Raw genomic sequence first — 20458 nt, 5'->3', positions numbered from 1 at the left:
CTCAGAATTCCTTTGTTAGGTGTTTGAAAATCATCACCTTTGCTACAGATAAGAGCTCGGTGGCCCAAGAGTGAGGGCAGAGTTGGCCTCAGTCCTTGATGGTTGTTTCTTTTCTCAAGTGTTGATATTTCTGTCCTTTTCCCTTGCCCCATCAGTATAACCTGCCATCCTTCACTCCACTGAGCTAGTCATGGAAGTGGTAACAGGTTTTCAGGAAGGACAGTCGGACCTGTAACAGTTCCTTCCCAAGGCCACCATTGTGTGGCCTGCTTGGGGCCTTACTCTTGGGGAGCTGACTTCTGGGTAGAGAGAAGAAACTTCACTCATCTTCACAGGACAGACAAGCCCTCAGACCATGGGATATAAAGGAGAGGTCACCAGATCCTCATGACATGGAGTAGCCAGGGAAGGCTTTCTGGAGGAGGCTGGATTTAGGCAGTCTGTAAAAGACTTAGAATTTGGATAGGAGGAAGGAGACTGTTGCAGGCTAAAGCGTTGAATCTCAGCCTGCGTGTGGAAGCTTGGATGAATATGTCATGGAGAGAGCCCTGGGAAAGATGGGAGTGTCCTAAACTGAGTCTTTATCTGGAGGAATGGAGATGGAGGGGTGCCCTGAAAGTGAAGGTGATGTTGGACTAGGAGCTCTTGAACTTGAGACTGTTGGTGCTGGTTGCCACTGTAAGCTTCTGGTCAGGAACAAGATATCCTGGTGTGCTTTAGGAAGATAAATCCATCTGGGTGTATGGGATGAATTGGAAGGGGAGACTAAAGGCTGAGTGTCCCGTTTAAAAAGCAACAGAAAGCATTTATTAAACATGTTCTGTATGCCAAGCCACTTCCCATTCTCTGTTAACTCATTCAATCTCAGAGCAACACTTTAAATTGGGTAATGTTAACTATCTTCAGAATTTTTCAGGTGAGGACACCAGTACTCTGTGAGGTTCAGGTCCAGCTAGTAAGCTGAGGAGTCCAGACCATCTGATTCCAGAGCCCAAGTTTTTAACCACTGTATTCCATTGTCCTCCAAGTCAGAAAAGCAGCTTTTTTGATTGTCAGGGGCAAGGGGGTAGAGGTCATGAAGATGAAGTGGGGATAGCAAGAACAGGCCTGGGGGCAGCAGGAGGAGCTCAGATTCCGGAGTAGCAAGTTGGGCTGATTAGGAGCCACAGCAGGTTTCTGAGAGTAGGAGTGGTAGAACCAGAAAAAATTACTCTGAAAGCAGGGTGAGTGTGTAGATATCACCTATATGAGGGACAAGGTCGTGGTCATGAAAGGGGAAGGGAAAGGAGATTGGAACTGAGGGAACAGGCTGTAGGGACCTCTCCTAGTTTTATAGTAGTCCCCCACCCTTGTTCCCCTGACATTCCCTCTTGTTCTCTCTGCAGCCATCGTCAGCCAGTGGCAGCAGGAGTCCAAAGAAAAGGTGGTGTCCCTCCTGCTGTCCCACCTGCCCCTGCTTCAGCCAGGCAACACGGAAGCCAAGTCGGAGTACATGAGGCTGCTGCAGAAAGTGCTGGCCTACTCAATCGAGAGCAATGCCTTCATCGAGGAGAGCCGCCAACTGCTCTCCTATGCCCTCATCCACCCAGCCACCACACTGGAGGACCGCAATGCGCTGGCCCTCTGGCTAAGCCACTTGGAAGAGCGTCTGGCTGGCAGCTTCCGCACCCGACCTGAGCCTACCTACCACTCGCGCCAGGGCTCAGATGAGTGGGGAGGCCCTGCAGAGCTGGGCCCCGGGGAGGCAGGGCCAGGCTGGCAGGACAAGCCACCCCGGGAAAATGGACACGTGCCCTTCCATCCACCCAGCTCAGTGCCGCCAGCCATCAACAGTATTGGGAGCAACGCAAACGCAGGTGAGGAGGTGGGAGTCCTGGGAGGCCGTGCTTACTTGAAAAGGGTCAGACTGGGTTCTCTGTTTACTCGCTCTGTGGCCCTGAGCAAGTCACATAACCTCTCTGGGCCTCAGTTTTGTGAGGCAGTGCAGAGGTTGTGAAGTGGCATTCCCAGAGTTATTTCTGATCTGCAGATATGTTTTATTGAGCTCAAACTCAACAAAACTTTGGTTTCATTTTGTTGCGCTTTTCAATAAATTTGCCAATATAAGGAGTTGGGAATTTTCCCCTAAAAATCCAGATTTCAGCTTCTCTTGAAAATTCAAAAGATCTGACAACTCAAGGCCTGTGTTCCTGGTGACAATGATAAGATGGAGTTGAATATTGGTCACTACCTTTAGACCCTGCACATGTGTCCCAGTCAGCTTCTGCCCCTACCACCACACTCTGGGCATGTGTAATACCTGCCTGGCCTCTGAAGGCTTTGAGTTGATCACCATAATTTGAGGTCCCTTCCAGCTCAGACATTCCAGATTTTTGTAACTGGCCCCAGCTTACAGCCTCATTTCTGAGAAATGTATATTTGTAAGCCTGTTCATATAAAGATGTAACGCATGCTACAAGGCATTAATAATAGTAGGTAACATTGTTGAGCACTGACTGTGTTGGGTACTCTTTTATAAGCACTTTCCAGACATGATCTCATTTAATCCTCATCACAGCCATATCATTAGTCCCATTCTACAGATGAGAGCACCGAGACTCAAAGAGGTGAAGTCATGTATTCAAGGTCACAGAACAAGTGGTGGAACTGGCCAAGGTTTGGACCCAGGCAATCTGATGCCAGCGTTTGCCTCTGTCCAGTATGCTATCGTCCTAACTAAGTGGTCTCAAAAGGGCTTAGTAAGCACCCCCAAAGACTGGGGTGAGCAGGAGGAGCTGGTATTGCAGTGAGTTGTTGAAGTGAACAGGATAAGGGAGAGTGGCATTTCCAAGGCTTAGTAAGGTGACATGACTTATTCAAGGCAAGGGGTTTCCAAGATTTAACCTCAGGGTAGCCAGCCCCCTTCAGCAGGTACTGGTTAAAGCAGGCCAGGAGAGGGAGAGGGTGGCTGTGAAATGTCATCTGTGCCAGTGGTTGGTGTGATCCCTGGGTCTTTGGTACCTAGCTGTGTTGCACCAGGTACACATCAGTTACCCCTGAGCTTCATTTTTTCCCCAGTTGAATATGGATGTCCTGGTCACCTGCCTCCCTCACGGATGCTGGCAAGAATCAGGGAAGATAGTGGAATAGAGGGGCATTTCCAGGAACTTTTAGTTCCAACCCAAAGTGTCTTGGACCTTGTTTTCCAGTCTTGGAGCATGACAGTTCCTGAGTCCAGGTTGGGAGGATGTATTAATAATGATAATTCTAACTAAAATATATTCAGTGTTTAATCTTTGCCAGTAGCTGTTCCGAGAGGTTTATACCTGTAAATTCATTGGTTGAGTCACAGAAAAGTCACTTGCCCATGGTGGTGTAGCCAGAATTTAAATCCAGGCAGTCTGGATCCACAGCTCATATTCTTTACTACTCTGCTACACTGCCTCCATCTAAAAGTCACCTTCCTGAAGATGCTCAGACCTCATCAAGAGGACGGGTCATCCATGCAGGGTGCCCATTCATTTCTTCCCTTCCATGATGGGGACAGTAGCTTTTAAAAGACCACGCTGGAATAATGTCGGATAGGGGATTTGAACCAGAAGAGAGAAGGGAGTTGGGCATTCCAGGTAGAGGACATAGCATGAATTGAAGGCATAGGGGTGGCAAATAGGAGGGGACAGTATGCAGACAAGTCTGGCTGGGATAAAGAGGTGCAGGGATTCAAATGAGTAATAGCAGTAGCAAATATTCATGTTTACCATGTGCCTGCCCCTGTGCCAAGGACTACATGTGGAAATGGAGGCAGAGGGAGAAAATGAAGTGACTTGCCCAGGATCATGAAGTTAATAGATGGCAGAGCCAGAATTTGAACTCAGGTCTGCTTGATTCTCAGATCTCAGTATGTTAGGGCCACATTCTGGGGGCCTTGAAGGCTGGGATGAAGCTTTCCAATTTCAATTTTAAGCAGTTGCAGGAAACAGGAAGCCATTAAAATATTTTTGAGTGGGGAGCAAGGATTGGCCTGTAAGGGCAGGCAGGGTGGGTTTGGGGTGCTGCCAAGGACAGACCAGGGTTTCTTGGAGAGTGTGAGGCCCTGGATCTCTGACCAGCATTCCTGTTTTTATAGTTCTCATGCAGTGGCCAACCTCTACCCCAGTGCAGGGTCAAGCAGGGCTCCTCAGGAACTGCACAGTCATTCCAATCAGGATAACTTCCTGCCCTCTCAGCCTTGCCTGCCCCCTTGACTGAAAAGGGAGGAAGGAGGAGGCCAGGGGCACCAAGACAGGCCAAAAAAGGCCTGTGTTGAGGGTTCCCCACTCCCTCAGGACTCAGAAGGTGCCATCTTCTTCTGGGAGTCCAGAGCCTTGGGAGGAGCCCCATGCAGAAGAACCCTAGAGGTCACAGATAGGGGTGGAGGGTGTCCTTAGTGGGTAGGTCAGTGCACTACCTTGTCCCTCAGGTGACTTCCTGGCTAGGAGCATAGGTACTGTCACAGATAAGGGAAGATGCTTTGGGGCCTATACCCAGGCTGGTCGTCCTTCCAGGGTTGAGTATCAGTGTAGCACTGGCAGGAATCCCAGCCTTTCCATCAGAAACAAGGTGGGGGTTCTTCTGTCTCTACCTCCAAACTCTATGGGAACTGGGGCAAAGGACTTCTGTTCCCTGGGCCTCGGTGTTCTCACCTACTCAAGGTGAGGTTTCTTTGGCTTATTTCTTTTTCTTTCTTTGACTTGAGATACTTCTAGATTTCCTATGTCAAGCTCAGAGGCACCCTTAGGATGGTGGGTCCCCTCCTTTTGGACTCCGTGAAACTTTGGGCACTCCTGTGTATCATGCCCTGGTCAGGGGATGCAGAAATGATTGAGTAGGCTTGCTGCCATCCTACACAAGCCCAGAGTCTAGTGAAGCAGGCTAGTGAACGGGGTAGTAAGTGCTGGGCTTGAGGTAGCAGCACACGGGCCCAGGGAACACAGAGGAAGGAGTCACAGAAGAGGACATACTTGAGCCAGGAGGAAGGCGAGCATGGCTGGCAGATAAGGGTGGAAGAATGGTGTGCTCAGGAGAGGGAGTAGCACATGTAAAGGTCTAGAAGTTCCTGGGAACCTGCCCTGTCCTGAGAATGGTTAAAAATCAATTTGGATCCCCTTTCCTGTCTCCAGAATGGGATGGATGGAGGATGTGAAACATCCTGCGGAAGAGGGCCTGGATTCACCCTGATTCGGGCTCAGTACAGAAAAAAGTCATTTGGAGGTGATAGAGCCCAATAACAGAGGTGTTGAGGAAGCACTTTATGTCCTTCATTCATTGCTTTACAAGTAGTTATGAAGAACCTCTTGTCATCAAGGCTCCACTGTGGTGACTAAGGACACAATGATGTTTAAGACAGGACAGGTCCCTGCTGTCACAGATCTTGTAGGAACGTACAGTTAATAAACAAGTGAACAGATAATTGATAAGGTCACTTGAAGTTGTGATAGGTGCTGTAAGAAAGGTAAGACACAGTAATGTGATAGAGTAACCAGGGTTGGTTGGGGGGCAGCTGCTTACTATTGAGGGTTCAGGGAAGGCCTCAGAAGAGGTGATACTTGCCTGAGATGAGACCTGGAGGAGCCAACTGCTAAGATCAGGAGGATAAGAAGGAGGAGCAAGTGCAGAAGTCCTGAGGCTGGAACAAGATTGAGTGTTCAGGAACAAATTGGGGGTGGGGGTGGGCAAAGGCTAGAAAGGCTTGAACCAAAAGGGTAAGCTACGGGAGATGAGAGGTCAGTGAGAAGCCAGAGATAAGCAGGGCCCAGGGCCTACAGGGACCTGTGTGTGGAAAAGTTTGAATTTCATTCTCAGTGTGAAGGGAAGCTATAGGTAGGATCTAATCAGGGACTGACTGGGTCAGATTTGCATTTTAAGAAGGATCCATGTGGCTGCTGTGAGGTGAATAGACTATATGGGGCAAGAACAAAGGCAAGAAACCGATGAGGAGGCTGTGGCAGTAACTCCTACTAGGGATACCAGTGACTTGGTCCAGCGTGCTAGCAGAGAAAATGGAGAGTTCAGAGGAGTGGCTGACAGCTGGCTGACCAGTTGGGTGTGGGGAAATGAGGGAACCATCAGTACCTGGTGGGCAATTCCCCTCAGACCCCAGGGTCCTTTCCCCTTGTTGGATTCTACAGCTGAGCTGCCATCCATAACACTGCCCGGGGAGAGGGGGTGGGGGCATGGTCTCCTGTGATCAGATCCCCAAGCCTGACCTCTTGCCTCTCTCTCCACCTCTGGCCAGGTCTCCCCTGCCAAATCCACCCCAGCCCGCTGAAGCGCTCCATGTCACTCATCCCCACAAGCCCCCAGGCCCCTGGTGAGTGGCCAAGTCCAGAGGAGCTTGGGGCCCGGGCTGCTTTCACTACACCAGACCACGCACCCCTCTCGCCCCAGAGCAGCGTGGCCTCCTCTGGCAGTGAGCAGACGGAGGAGCAGGGCTCCAGCCGGAACACTTTCCAGGAGGACGGCAGTGGCATGAAAGGTACAGTGGGGGAGGGTAGCACTAGGACCCTCCTCCAGAGGCTTCTGCAGAATTTAAAGGGACCTTGAGCTGCCACCCTGCCTTCCTGTCCCTCCCCCACTCAATTCTTCCCCTCCCCCCCAGAGAAGGCGATTAGACAGTCCCTGCACTTAGGGCTCAAGCCTGAGCAGAGAGACCCTCACAAGCCCCAGTCTGATCGGAGAGAAGCCCCTGCCCTCAGACACCCCAGTCTGAGAAGAAAGCCAGGACACAGAGGTAACTGATGGAACAGAGTTTCCAGGAATACTTGTAAAAACATCAGAGGTCATCTTAGTACATATCCAGCTGAGCAGCTCAGAAGGGTCGGGTGTCCTGGTCAGGGAAGGCCACCTGGAAGGGTCTGACTGGGCAGAAGAATTAGCAGCTTATGGACACTTGGCTTTTCCATACCCTCTTCCAATTTACTTCAGCTTTTAAGGCTGTCTGTGGCTTATGCCTGGTCTTTCCCCACAGCTGTCACCAGGACCAGACTCCTGACCTTCTGCCCTCCCTCCCTTTCTGCAGATGTGCCCTCATGGCTCAAGAGCCTCCGCTTGCACAAGTATGCGGCCCTCTTCTCACAGATGAGCTACGAGGAGATGATGACACTGACTGAGCAGCACTTGGAGTCTCAGGTGACGCTAAGGGGACCATTAGGGCAGGGTTGGGGGCAGCACCATTTTGACATTACCCTTGCAGCCCAAACAAACCTTTTCCATCTCTTTGGGCCTTGTTGGGGCACCCCAAGTACCTCAACCTCCCATTTCCAGCTCCCTCTCCCCTTCTGCTCCTACCACAGAATGTCACCAAAGGTGCCCGCCACAAGATAGCCCTGAGTATCCAGAAGTTGCGAGAGAGGCAGAGCGTTCTCAAATCCCTAGAGAAGGTGAGGACCGGGTATCCCCGTCTCCAAGGCCAGCTGGCTGCTCAGCGGTACCAGTGGCTGAAGGCTCTGGGTCAGTCTTGCTGCCCATGTGGCCTCCCCTTAGGGCCTCCCCAGCCCTAGGGAGCCAGGCTCTGGGGACCAAGTGCAAGTCAGTCGGATCACAGGGCTCACTTGCCTGTGGCTAAGATAAGGCGCTCTTCTCCCTGTCTCTCCTGGTGTGTATCTGCAGAATCTGTCTGTTGATTCAATCACTTCTTTTCTATTGCACTTTTCTATTTCTGTCTGCTCTTTCTTGTAGAACAGAGTGTCTCCTCTATGTGCATGATCTTTCCATTTCCTCTCTTTGTCGTCCACTCACTCTCCTTCCATACCTGCCTTGATCTGCATTCCTTTTTCCCTTTCCTTCCCACTTGCCTTCTGATTTTTACCCTCTCCTCCCAGCCCCAGTCTCGGTCCATATCTCTGGATCTGAATCTGGTTCCATCCTCGGTGGGACCTTGAGGCCCCAGCATTAGCCTGCCTTCTCCTGGGCTCCATGGGATTCCACCATGAAGGGGAGAAGAGATAATGTGTGTGTACAGATGTGTGTCTGTATATGTGTGTGCTCTGACAGTGCCCTTACCTGCCTTCTCTATGTGCTGGAACACAGGGTCCTGCCAGCTTTCTCCAAGGGCTGTCTGACCCTGCTTTTGTAGTCATTATACATAGCTGTGAGGGCTGGCATGTGACCTGGGCTGTGTCCTCCCCACTCAGGATGTGCTGGAAGGCGGGAATCTGCGAAACGCTCTGCAGGAGCTGCAGCAGATCATCATCACCCCCATCAAAGCCTACAGTGTCCTCCAGGCCACTGTGGCTGCTGCCGCTGCCACCACCCCTGCTGTCAAGGATGGGGGCCGGGGGGAGCCACCGCTGCCAGGTGCTGAGCCTCCCCTGGCTCACCCCAGCACAGACAAGGGCAGTGAGGCCAAGGACCCTCCAGCTGCAGAGAGCTACCCTGCTCCACCAGCTCCAGCTTCCACTGATGGTAGTGAGCCAGCCCCAGCTCCCGTCGCCGACGGAGACATCCCCAGCCAGTTTACACGGGTGATGGGCAAAGGTGAGATCATACAGGGCCCAATAGGAAATTCTGGGGCAGGGAGCCAAGTGAACCCAGGCATCAAGGGTCAAATCTAATTTAAATGATGGGAGCAGAGCTTTTTAAAGTACCCTGGGGACTAGAGCACTGCAGAGAATGGTTAAGACTAAGGATGACAAGGCCCCTGCCCTCAGGTATGTCCAAGCTGATGGTAGGAGACAGCCCTTACCCTCAAAAGTGTCTCTATCCTGAGCAGAAGATGAGACAGTGTGTTAGTGAAACTGCATATAGTAAAGAATGAACAGATAAGGCAAATCTATTGGTTCTTTCAAAGGGAACTGAAGTCCACCGGCTGGGTATGGTGAAGCTCTTAATGGGCTTGGCCTTTCTTAAAGCAGCATGGCATAGGCAACTTTACACGTGGGTCTGTATTCTTTCAGCTGTGTGACCTGGGACAAGTGACTCAACCCCTCTGAGCCTCAGGCTCCTCAGTCTAAAAATGCCTACACTGATGAGACTGTTGCAAGAGTTAAAAGGAGAAAAGGTGTCATTGACTTCGTATCTGCCTTATGCCAGGCACTATGACTGGCACTTTATATAGTCTCATGATAAGCCAGGTACAGTGCTTGGCACATAGCTAGTACTTAACTTACCGAGCATGAGTTTCCTGACCCACTCTTTGTGCCATCCAGCTGTGGCTGGGGAAGCTGGAACATGGCAGAGGGCATGCTGGGGGCTAACCTCTTGCCCTTTCCCGTGTCCCCAAGTGTGCACCCAGCTGCTGGTGTCCCGACCAGACGAGGAGAATATCACCAGTTACCTCCAGCTCATCGAGAAGTGCCTGAGTCATGAGGTAAGGCCTTCTCTAGGGCTTCCAAGAGGGGAAGGGCTGCCCAGTCACTCTCAAGACCAACATTCCTTATGTGGCCAACAGTGTCCTGCCTGGCTGGCCCCGCCCACCTCTCCAGCCCTCATCGCCCCCATGTTGTGTTCAGTGGATGCCCTGAGCTCTCCTTCTCAGATTCAAACATAATCTTCTCTGAAGGCTGAGCCCCCCTCCCTCCTACTGGTCCCTCAGCTCTCAGTTCAGATGTTTGTATCTCAGGGATGTCTTCACCGGCCCTCATAACATCAGGTTTCTTATGCCTCCTATGCTTCTCCTCACAGCACTTAGCACAGTTATGATTGTGTATGTGTCTTCTCCCCAACTAAACTGTAAGCTCTGTGAGCACAGGTCACCTCTTTGTCCCAGCATTGCCCAGCACAGGGCAGGCAGTTGATAAATATTTGAGCAAATGGATAGAAAGCAGATCTGCAAGAAGCACACACACACACCCCTTCCCCCGCTGATTCTAGGCTTTCACCGAGACGCAGAAGAAACGGCTGCTGTCCTGGAAACAGCAAGTGCTGAAGCTCCTCCGGACCTTCCCGCGCAAAGCCGCACTAGAGATGCAGAACTACCGGCAGCAGAAAGGGTGGGCAGGCGGCCAGGGCACAGGGACCTTCCTTCCCTACACCCTTGATGGTTAACAGATAGTGCTTAGAGGGGTGATTGTGTTATGGGCTGGGAATTGGTTCTGTTCATTCAGTCGCTGGGTGACCTTATACAAGTCACCCAGTGAAGACTTTCCCATAAGAAAATCAGGGTGTCCAATACCCACAGCATAATAGGGTCTTACTGGCAGCTGGATCTGGAGTCTGGATGTTGCTCTCTGAAGACCTTGAATAAATTTTTTTTAAAGAAAGAAAAGAAAACAAAATCAGGGTGTTCCTACCACTAGAACAGAGTGCTGAGCTGGCAAAACCAGTGCATGTCCTGATAGCCGCCCCTTGCCTGTCCCTTGTTCTCACCTGTGTGCAGAGTGCTCTGAAGTCCCTTCTCAAATAACAGAAATATTAAGAACTAAAGTTAGGAGAGCTGCTTTGATTGGACTCTAGGAAACCTTTGTACACTCCCCGTCTCCATCCTGGGAGTACCCTTGGGGCAGGAGGAGACAGAACGTACTGTGCAGGGACTTGGACAGAGTAGATCTGTGTTCTGTCCCGCGCATGAGGGTTATAGGGGTAGATGAGTAAGAGATGGGGCCCATCCACCTAAACTGACACCCTGCCTTCTGCTCTCTCACAGCTGGGCATTTGGCTCCAACTCACTCCCCATAGCTGGCTCTGTGGGGATGGGAGTGGCCCGGCGGACCCAGCGACAGTTCCCAATGCCTCCGCGGGCCCTTCCGCCTGGTAGGATGGGCCTTCTGAGCCCCTCGGGCATTGGGGGTATCTCCCCCCGACATGCCCTCACCAGCCCCAGCCTTGGGGGCCAGGGCCGACAGGTGAGCCGGTTGGAAGGAGAGGGCCTGGCACATCTGGTTTTGGGGTGGTGGTGCCTGAGATGTGTGTGTCCTTGTCTTTGTGTCTGGGCCCAGTTTAGAGGGAAGAGGACTCCCTTGCCAACTCTACCACTCTAAGTCTGGGCCTCTTCCCCACTCACCCCCTGCTCTCTCTGTCTCCCATGGCCATGCAGAACCTGTGGTTCGCCAACCCCGGAGGCAGCAACAGCATGCCCAGCCAGAGCCGCAGCTCTGTGCAGCGCACCCACTCGCTCCCAGTCCACTCATCGCCCCAGGCCATTCTCATGTTCCCTCCAGGTAAGGTGCCCACCCTTGGGACTCTGCCTCAACACCCCTAGCTGGCCTTTCTTTTCTGTTCTGGGTCTTGTACGAACTATCCCTTGCATGTGTTGTGTGTGTGTGTTTCTCTCTCTTCAGCTCATTGTGTTCATCCCACACATCCCCACCTTCCTCCCTTCTCCCTCTCCCCCTGGCCCCCAATCTTCGCATCCCTGATTCCCGCCGCCCTATCTCTACCTCCCTCCCTGTGTCATAATCTTAGTGTTTTTGTCTCTGTCACCATCTCTTTCAAGGATCATTAAGTACTCAGCTTGGAAGGGGTAGAGGGGATGAGACAAAGTGAGTTTTCTTTGGAGGGGAGCCCTGCCTGTCAGTCCACTGGCATGCTTCAGAAGTAGACTTCAGCTCTTGGGTCAGATTCTATACTAAAGGTTGTTGGAAGTGAAAGGGCTGTTTTCTCTCTGCTCACAGACCAGCCTAGAGATGGGAGATCAGAATGAGGGCAAAGTGGGCAAAGGAGAGGTTAGAGAAGTGTTAGCCCTGCATTGCTCAATGAGACAGAGGTGACTTCCTGTGCCAGGCCTCCTGCTGGGTGCTGAGGCTGCAGAGGCAGATAAGGCTGGTCTGGAAAGGGGAGAGAACTTAGATTTGCCTTTGACCCTAAGCTCTTAATGTCACAAACAGCCAAATCACTAGGGATTTTTAATTTATGAGATTATGTAGACTGCTATCTCTGGGAGGCAGAAGACCCTGTTAGTCATGTTCATTCTAGCACAGGGCTTGGCATATGGTAGACATCTGTAAATGATGTTAAATGACTGGATTGATGAACTACAGGAGTGAAAAATTAGACCAGTTCTTTTTATTGGTATGCTGTGTGCTGGACTGTGTGTCAGACAGCTTTCCTGCACTGTTGAAAAATCCTCCCAACTGCACATGTGAGGGCACTGATTCTATTCCCATCTTATTAGTGATGAGTCTGAGTCTCAGTGAGGTGACTTGCCCAAGGTCAAAAATTTTTTTCATTAAGGAGAGACAAGTAGATGGTCTAACATGGTCTGAGATCAGGATTCAGAGGAGACGTGGTGAGAGGTGAGGTTGGAGGGTGAGAGCAAGATCTTCTATACCCACATAAAAAGATCAGCATTCCTCTCAAAGCAGTGAGGAGCCCAGGAAGGGTTTTAAGCAGTAGATGGGGTTAGGGCTACCCAGGGGTCTGGTGGGCTGAATAGGAGGCCCTTTGAGAGGTAGTATGAGGACAAGCCCCATGGCTGCTGTCCACATTCGCCCCACCTGGCAGGTCTGCTTCAGGCACATCCTGCCCAGAGGAGCAAGTCCATGTGGGGTGGGAAGGGTTCTAATGAAGCTTCTGCACCAGGTACAGAGCAGGTCATCAGGGAGCATAGGGCTGCCCAGTGCTCAGGGCAGCTGCCTAGACTGTGCCAGAGGGAACGTGCAGTGAACGTGTGGCCTCCAGGCAGCTCCCCCTGCTTTTCATCGCTTCCTTTGTCTGCAGGTCAGGTTTTCTCTGTGTCACCAAGCCTCTGTCCTTGTCATCTGCCTGCTTTGTGACACACCCAGGCCTCTCTCTGTCCTTCATCTCTGCCCAGCCATACCTTCCATCCGAGTGTGCGCATGTCTCACATTCTGCTGTTTCCATCTCTTGCCTTTTGTCTCTTCTCTCTCTCCCTTTCCCTTTTGTGCCCCTCAGCCTCTCCCTCATTCAAGCCTTTGTCTTCACATCTCTGCTCTTCATCCATCTAGTCCTTACTGCTTCCATTCTCCTTTCTCCTACCCAGACTGCCCGGTCCCTGGGCCTGACCTGGAGATCAATCCCACTCTGGAGTCTCTGTGTCTGAGCATGACAGAACACGCCTTGGGTGGTGAGCATTTCCTCTTTCCCTGACCCAGCTCCCACCTACCCGGCAGCGTCTCCATCTCTGAACTGAGCAACTCAGAGTCATCCTGAGGGGTCCCTAGGGGAGGCTGGACTCCAGGGAGGGCCTGACTGGGATGACAGGCTACCTGAGCGCTTTTTCTTGGGCCTCCTGCCAGCTGCTGATCTTCCTCCCTCCCTCCCTTTCTTACCACAGATGGGACAGACAAAACTTCCACCATCTGACGGGACCCACAGCCCAGCGCACCCATAGTCTCCCCGGGCGGCGGGCGGGGGCCAACCCCCAACGGGCTTCTCTGCAACAGGAAGAGGGTGGGCTGGCTCAGCTATACATTCTAATATTTTTCTACTCTATCACCCTTTTAACTTTTGTTTAACATTGGCACATGCCTTGCTCACTCCCAGGCCCGTTGAGGGATCTCTGCTGAGGCCCAGGGAGCAGGGATAGGGGGCAGCCTGCCTGCCTCTCCTTCCCTCTTTCATCCCCCACCAGGCCCCATCCCACCCCTGCCTCCTCCAAACCACCGGCCACCTGCCCCTCCCAAGGAAACAGTCTCCTCTAGAGACTCACTGACCCACCATCTTGTGGGGCCTGCTCAGAACCATCTGACATTTAGGGAGAGAACAGCAGGGTCCATAGCCTGCTCTCCTGAATGTCAGAGAGGAGCTGAGAAGGCAGGTGAGGGGAGGAGGGTGTCTGCCTATCTCTCTCCCTCCCTCCCTCTCTCTCCCTCTCTCCCTCTCCTCCCCTCCTTCCCACCCACTTCTCCTTCCCCATTCCCATCATTCCCCAGGACAGGAGCCACCCTCCTCTCACTCACCTCCTCTTGCCCTGTTTATCAGAGGTTCTCTACAATTAATTTCTTAGGCCTATTTAAGATACATATTTATATAGTTCTTAACGGTTTTTCTCTCTAATCATTCCCTCTCATTTTTAGAATCCCCAGGCCTCTCTCTGAGCCAAGAAAGTGGCAGGGGGAGCCTAAATTTTACAAGAGGAGAGGGCAGAGCCCCCTCCTTCATACCCCCTAGCCCTTCCCCACTTACCCCCAGCCCTGGCTCCCTAGATGCAGAGGTTGAAGGCGGGGAGCCAGGGCAGCCAGTGAGGTCAGGAAGTCTGTTGCCTTAACATCCCCTTCCCCCACCAACACAAACCCTTCTCCACTCTCAGGTCTGGTTGCTGAAAAGACTTGGGGGTAAGGAATAAGGGAAAGGGGATGGTTTTTGGTTTCTTTCCCCACTCCCACTCCCTTTTCTTTCAACCTTCCCCCCACCATCCCCCGCCATTCTGCCATGACCTCACTTAAGTGGAACACTATGTCATAACCCAGAGATTCGTCCCAGCCCTGGAGTTACACAGACCCTCTGATCCCTGTTCCTACTGAGGGGTTGTGCTAGGGCCCAGGTGGAGGGAAGGGGATTTGGGGGTTCAGGCTGTGGAGAAGCCAGGGTCCCCTATTCCTCCCCCCAACTTTCCCCTTAACCTCCCCTCCCCCACTGGGACATTCTCAAGCTTTTCACACCGAAAAGGAAAAAAAATGTTATTTTTAGATACATTTTATGAATAACTTTTGTTATGAATATGGCTGGTAACCATTGTGTATGTTATTAAAGATACAAAATGTTGGGAAAAAACAAAAAACCAAAAAAAAAAATTTTAAAACCACCGCCCTCCCTGCACTCTCCCCCCATTCCCCAGAACTTCTTGCCCCTGTCCTGGTCTGGACCTCCCTCAGCTCTAAGCCCAGGAGAGGGAGGAAGCCAGGGGGCAGGGTGGCCCTGGGGACCTGCTCTAGGTCCCCACCTCCTCTCCCAGTGCCGGGCTGGGTGGGGTGTCAGGTTTATTTATGTACCTCTTGCACACTCATCAACCTATGCAAGTCCCCCATCCCGGCTCCTCCATGTTTCTGTGCCTTTGCTCATTCCCCTCCAACTCCCAGGGCTTCTCCAGTCCTCCTCTTAGCCCGGGGAAGTGGGATGGACAGGGGCCACCTCGTTTGGTATCAGCAGGGTGTCCCTCTTAGAGACCCTCACCTCCTCCCAGCCAGTCCTGTCTTGTTCACTACCCATCAGGGTGAGCTGGGTCTGCCTGGCACTGGGAGGTGGTGAGGGACACCCCCACACACAATGGGAGGCAAGAGCTGCCCCCCTCCCCCCACCTGACAGCAGAGTGTGCAGGACGCAGGCGGCCTCACTCTGATGGGCAGGACCCTGATCCGCTCCCACCCCTCCCTGCCCCCTGGCCCCTCTGCCATGATTTCACCCTTCTATCCCCAGCCCCACTGGCAGAATCAGCTTTGAGTAACTGTATAGTTTTTCTCACTGTTGGAGAAGACTTATTTGTTGGAGTTTCACTTGTTTATTGGTCTGGGCTTATTTTGGAAAAAAAAACAAACAAACAAAAAGGATTCTGACCTTTGTTATGCTACATTTCATGGAAAACGTAGTGGCCCTGCCTCTGTGGCCTTTGCTTCTGTGCCTTAAGCACCTGGGGGGTGGGAAGGCAGAAGGAGACCATTGGCCTGGGAGGGGAAGTAAAGAGAAGTTGGCTTTATTAACAGCAAAGGTTTGGAGAAGGAAGAGGGAAACAAAGCAAAAGGCTTGAAAATAGACCACTCGAAAAGTGCCTTTCTGCACGTAATAATTGTGTCTGTACCAGCCCTGAAGGCCCTGGGACTCAGTCACTGTCACTGTCAGCTTCACTAGAATCAGAAGCTGCAGCTTCACTGCCATCCTCCTGAGCAGAATGCTCACTGCCACTGGGGAAGGGACTGGCGCTCCGGCTCCGGCTGTGGCTCCGGCTCTGCTGGCCACCCCCATCGCTGCCGCTGTCTGAATCATTATCACTGCCACGGGCCCGTCCTCTGTCCTCATCATCAGAGTCAGCGTCGTCCTCAGAGTCAGCATCACTGCCGAAGATCTCCTCTTTGTCTCTGGCAGCCCGGGCCTCATCCTCACTGCTTTCATCTTCAGCGCTGCCACTCTTGTCACTTGCCTCATCCCTGTCACCCTCCTCCCGTTCACTCTCACTGCCTGAGTGCTCATCTTCACTGCCTTCCTTCTCACTGCTGCTGCCCTTCTCTCGTTCCTCATCTGTGCAGGACAAGGAGAAGTGAGACCCAGTTTCCCATCCTCCCAGGGCTCCCAGAGTTTGGACTGTCCAGCTATACCTGAGCCCCCAGCTTCTTTCTCTTCTGTCTCCATTTCCTCTTCCTCTTCCTCCTCGGGTTCGTGGTTCTCCAGCTGAGCTTTCCGTGCCTCCTGGAAGCAGCAGAGTTGAGGGGAAGAAAGGTGTTCTGCCCAGCTCCTGTCCCTCTCCTCACCAACTACTACCCTCCCCATGGGTGCCCTGGGTCAGTGCTGCTTATTACCTGTGCTTCTAATTCCTTCTCATTCATGTCCCGGTGTTTGACCACAAGCAGGGCGTTGGTACCCGACTGAACCCCAGCCTTGGCCCGGCGCTTGCTCAGGCGGACCCTGCAGTGGTGGAGTTGAGGAGTAGGGGTATGGAAGATTCAGTTAAAGACCCCCAGTGGGGAATCTCATCTAACTTGTTTTTATGCATCTGTGCTTAGACGAGAATAAATACGATTGAATAAGGGTAACTGAACTTCGGGGTTGGGAGCAGAGGACAGGAGGAATGATAGCTTCTAAGTTATCAGTTTGGTTGCCCTGTACTTTATATTCGTGCATATGTATGTCCTGTACATATGCACTTAACGTGTATAAACAAAGAGATTTTAATGTGAATTAGTTACCTATACTTAAAAACAGAATATGGATTTCTGGCTTTTGGAAAATATAAATCTGACCCCACTGGGCTTTTGTTGCCTGCCTCCCGCCCCCCACCCCCACCCCAGCATAGCAGCAATGGGTTGAGCCCTTTGCTGGGCTTGGGTCATGGTGCCCCTTGGAAGCTGCCAAGAGCTCTACAGGTAACCTAGACCCCAAGAGCCCCACTGTGCCGCCTTTTACATTTCTTGCCAGGCTTATGGGATCAGCATTTGTGATCGCTGCTTTAAACAGAAACTCAAGGTCACCTTTCTAACCTTTACACCAAAAGTCCCAGTACAGCACTAAACTTTTAGTCATCAGGGAACAGTTTGGGGGTTCACATTTTTGAATGTGTACCTAGTGTTTTGTTTAAAATACTCACACCGATTCTATGTATCACTATATTTTGGCTGTGTTTACTTTCACGTGAAGTCTCTTTTTAACATCAGAGAAAACTTGGCTATCTACCCTACATGAAAGCTCTAAATATTGCCAGTGTTAGGTAAAGATTTTCTTTCTGGGTTCTTATGTTAGAACCAGGCCTAGCCCACATGCGTGAATGTGCTTCTGCTCTTACAAATGCACGTGACAAGTCCTTAGGTACAAATGACCTCCAAGTTGGCTCTTGCATACCCCAGGGTCCTAATTCTGAAGCAGAAGCCCAAGCTAATCTGAGTGAGGTAGGACTGAGCTGAGTACCTGGTCTCCAGTTCATTGTAGTAAACCCCATCACCCTCTCGGAAGATGAAGAAGTAGTTTTCCTCGTAGCCCTTGCTAGCCTTGTTCTTCACATTCCAGTTGTACTCCCGGGCAATCTTGTAGTCATACCTGAGGATGAAGGGGAAAGAGTCAGCCCCATGTCTTCCCTACAAGAGAGAAAAAGGAGACACACTTCTCAGGATCCAAAACTTAACCCCAACCCACATACACGTCATCTGGTGCATAATCCATCTCCTCCTCCTGGTCCCGTTTTCGTTTCTTCAGCGTTTCTTCCACAGGTAGGAAGTAAGCAACAAACTGGTTCCCTTCCTCATCCATCATGCCCCTGGTGAGGGGGAAAGGAGGAACAGTTAAGAGTGAGGACTAAGTGACAATAAGGAGCAAGCCAAGGTGGGCAGCAGGGCCACTTACCTGATCATGGCCTGAGACATCATTTCCAATGCAGCTGCACCACTTGTGTCCTTGGGAGCTGGGTCTGAATCAAAGATTACCTGAGCACACGGGTTGATCCACATCTGCGGGATGGAGGACACTGGAGTTAAGACTAGGACAGGCAGAGATGGCAGGCTATCCCTCTGCCTCCTGCCCTGGGTCTGACCTTGAAATCTGGGAAGACAGGCATGACCTCCACTGGTGTCACTCGGGGCTTGCTGTAATGCTGGGAGATCTGGCAGGGGCAAAAACAGGGTGAGAAGTAAAAGCACTCTGGAGCCATATCTTTGCCTCCCCCGATCCCAGTCCCTCAATTACCGATTTCTGGGCATCCTCAAAAGTTTTCTCAATAGCTGTGATCTGGCTATCCCTGTCTTTGTATATTTCTTCCTCAGTGAACTGCTGCTTCACAGAAACCCCAATCCTAGGGAGGAAGAGAAAGGCCTTTAGGGGCCACTGGACACACTTGAAATCTCCCCTCCCTACCCACAACAACTTACTTGACCTCAGGCTTCTCATTGGAAATGCCATAACGATTGAACTCAGTGGAGATGTACTCTGTCTTCCGCATCCACGGCACCACCTTTGCATGCTGCTGGGATCTGGAGTGAGAGGATCGGGCACCTCAGGACCCCACTGCCCTCCTCTCATCACAGCCAGTCCCGTGTCCCCACTCAGCACTCCCTCACCTCTTGGAGCTGGTGGGGGCCTGAATCTCCTCTTCTAAAAGCTTCTCATCAGCTGGATCTAGGAGTACTAGAAAAGAGCAAGGGGAGAGGAGGACTATGAGGCAGCCCAGGCCTGGTCTCTGCTGACCTACAGCAGGCCCCCCGTGCCTCCCCACATACCATTGGGGTCAATGCGGTAGGTGTCAGGGTTGATGAGGTCAATGGTAACTCCCAGGTCTGGCTCAGTCAGGAGATCATGTTTGTGCTGTTTTTCCAAAGAAGTCGCTTTGTACTGGACAAACCTGGGTGGAGAAGCATGCCCTCTATGGTTTCCTGATTCCAGCTTTGCCCCTCATATCCCTGCTCCCCAGAGGCTAAGCTTCTCCAGGGAGGAACTCAGAATGGAATGTCCCCCGTGTTGGAGTCAGAAGGCTAGCAAATCTCCAGTGGGAAGAAAGTTGGATACTGCTTGTCTCGTTAACAGTTATGGAGCACCTATTACTATGTGCTAGATGCTGTTCTAGACCCTGAACAGTCAACAAGATACGCAGTCCTTGCCCTCAAGGAACTCATATTCTAAGTGAGTTGTTTCCCTAACTCCCATCTCAGTCTCACCTGTTCTGGTCAAAGGGGTAGGTGATGAACTTGGGGTCGAAGGGGATGTCAGGGAGGCTGTTGCAGTACTTGACTCGGCAGACCACTCCAGACCTGGGAACACAGTGGCTCAAAACCCTGCCCCTACTGCCCCACCTCTGCTCCCAAACCCTACTGGCCCACCTCTCCTGGGAAAACCCAGTGGTGCTTACCGCTCAGGCAGAGTCCGGTGGGAATTTGGCCTGGTGAGAAAAAGAGAGGCATTGAAAAAAGATGGAGAGATTGACGGGAGAGCGAAGGGCACTTTTCCAAGCTTTTTAAAGAGGGAGTGGGTCTGCTCCAAAGTGCTTTAGTGGACAGCGCCAAGTATTCGGCTCCCTTCGGAAACAGCGTCCCTAAATGCTTTAACGAATGAAGCCGTATTCAGTTCCTTAGGAAGGAGATGTCTTCAACTGCTTTAATAAAGAGTCATGTACTCAATTGTTTTTGGGAAAAGGATCTCCAAATGCTTGTCTAAAGGAATTAAAAATCCCTCCTGGGTAAAGTCTCCAAGGGCCTAATCCCGGAACTTCATGGCAAAGGGAGAAGTGAGGCAACACCTTGGGAACTTGACCGAAGGAACCTGCTACATGAGCTCACGAACAGACCTGGGGGAAGGGCTGGTGATACTGCAGGCCAATATCCACGCCCGACCCTCCCGACTAGCCATAACCTGTACAGACCTACATAAGAGCGATACAGCCAGGAGGCCTGGTGCCTACCTGTGACCATCCTCACGCTGGGCCTGGGTCTGAATGGTGGGCGCCATGACGATGAAAAAAAGAGCAGCCCTAGACGAGAGCCTTAAAAAAAAGTACAAGAAAACGCAAAGGGGCGTGCCGGACGACCAATCCGAGGCAAGGCTCGGGCTGGCGCCGCTCTCCTCAGGGATAGGGTCAGAGTAAGGTGTACTGGTGAGAAGAGTTCCAGTAACACGAGCAATACTTAGTATTCAGGTAAACGCGCAAGCAGCGCCACGAACTGACTCCCAGGTCCGGCTCCACCAACTGCCGCCAAGACGCTGAAGACCGCAGGTCGCCTCACGCCGTGAGGCCTTCTGGGAAATAGAGTCTGATTGGATCTACATCCGGATTGGCGAACGGCTGCGTAAAGGGCGGAACAAAGCAGAAAAGGCTTCTTGTGATTGGTGTATTGGTATTTCAGTCTGGACGTCGGATTTGAGAGTCAAGTGTTGGAGGGCGGTTTCTTTCCCCTCATTGACTGAAGTTTCTGGGAGG

General features: G+C 51.8%; 2 protein-coding genes across 5 annotated transcripts in view; one reads left to right on the top strand and one right to left on the bottom strand.

Moving 5' to 3' along the window:
- The window catches only part of SAMD4B (sterile alpha motif domain containing 4B), a 35766-nt gene extending 20382 nt beyond the window's left edge, over window positions 1-15384 (top strand). For 2 of the 3 annotated variants that reach the window (XM_032486055.1, XM_032486054.1), the window contains exons 3-13: window positions 1386-1856; window positions 6254-6493; window positions 7037-7146; window positions 7311-7397; window positions 8151-8493; window positions 9240-9325; window positions 9829-9947; window positions 10601-10799; window positions 10991-11114; window positions 12896-12979; window positions 13190-13218. In XM_032486055.1, coding sequence (XP_032341946.1) covers window positions 1493-1856; window positions 6254-6493; window positions 7037-7146; window positions 7311-7397; window positions 8151-8493; window positions 9240-9325; window positions 9829-9947; window positions 10601-10799; window positions 10991-11114; window positions 12896-12979; window positions 13190-13218 — 1785 coding nt within the window. In that variant the 5' untranslated portion in view covers window positions 1386-1492. Of the gene's footprint in view, window positions 1-1385; window positions 1857-6253; window positions 6494-7036; window positions 7147-7310; window positions 7398-8150; window positions 8494-9239; window positions 9326-9828; window positions 9948-10600; window positions 10800-10990; window positions 11115-12895; window positions 12980-13189 lie in introns of all 3 variants that reach the window. The other variant, XM_014553523.2, reaches the window with a different exon arrangement.
- On the bottom strand, window positions 15330-20254 carry PAF1 (PAF1 homolog, Paf1/RNA polymerase II complex component). Of its 2 annotated transcripts, XM_006177945.3 has the most exons (14): window positions 19943-20252; window positions 19394-19423; window positions 19203-19295; window positions 18768-18889; window positions 18609-18675; window positions 18420-18521; window positions 18238-18343; window positions 18086-18154; window positions 17899-18002; window positions 17696-17812; window positions 17467-17595; window positions 16365-16470; window positions 16164-16254; window positions 15529-16086 (listed from the first exon to the last, which is right to left on the bottom strand). In XM_006177945.3, exons 1-14 carry the CDS (start codon window positions 19987-19989, stop codon window positions 15671-15673), a joined length of 1599 nt encoding a protein of 532 aa, XP_006178007.1. In that variant the 5' UTR covers window positions 19990-20252; the 3' UTR covers window positions 15529-15670. The 2 variants fall into 2 exon arrangements, with proteins under 2 accessions (XP_032341947.1, XP_006178007.1); XM_032486056.1 differs by having other exon boundaries at window positions 15330-16254; window positions 19943-20254.
- Between the last annotated feature and the right edge of the window lie 204 nt (window positions 20255-20458).

The sequence above is a fragment of the Camelus ferus genome, chromosome 9 (genome assembly GCF_009834535.1).
Source record: "Camelus ferus isolate YT-003-E chromosome 9, BCGSAC_Cfer_1.0, whole genome shotgun sequence".
Classification (NCBI taxonomy): Eukaryota; Metazoa; Chordata; class Mammalia; order Artiodactyla; family Camelidae; genus Camelus; species Camelus ferus.
This window is presented reverse-complemented; position numbering and strand designations above follow the sequence as displayed.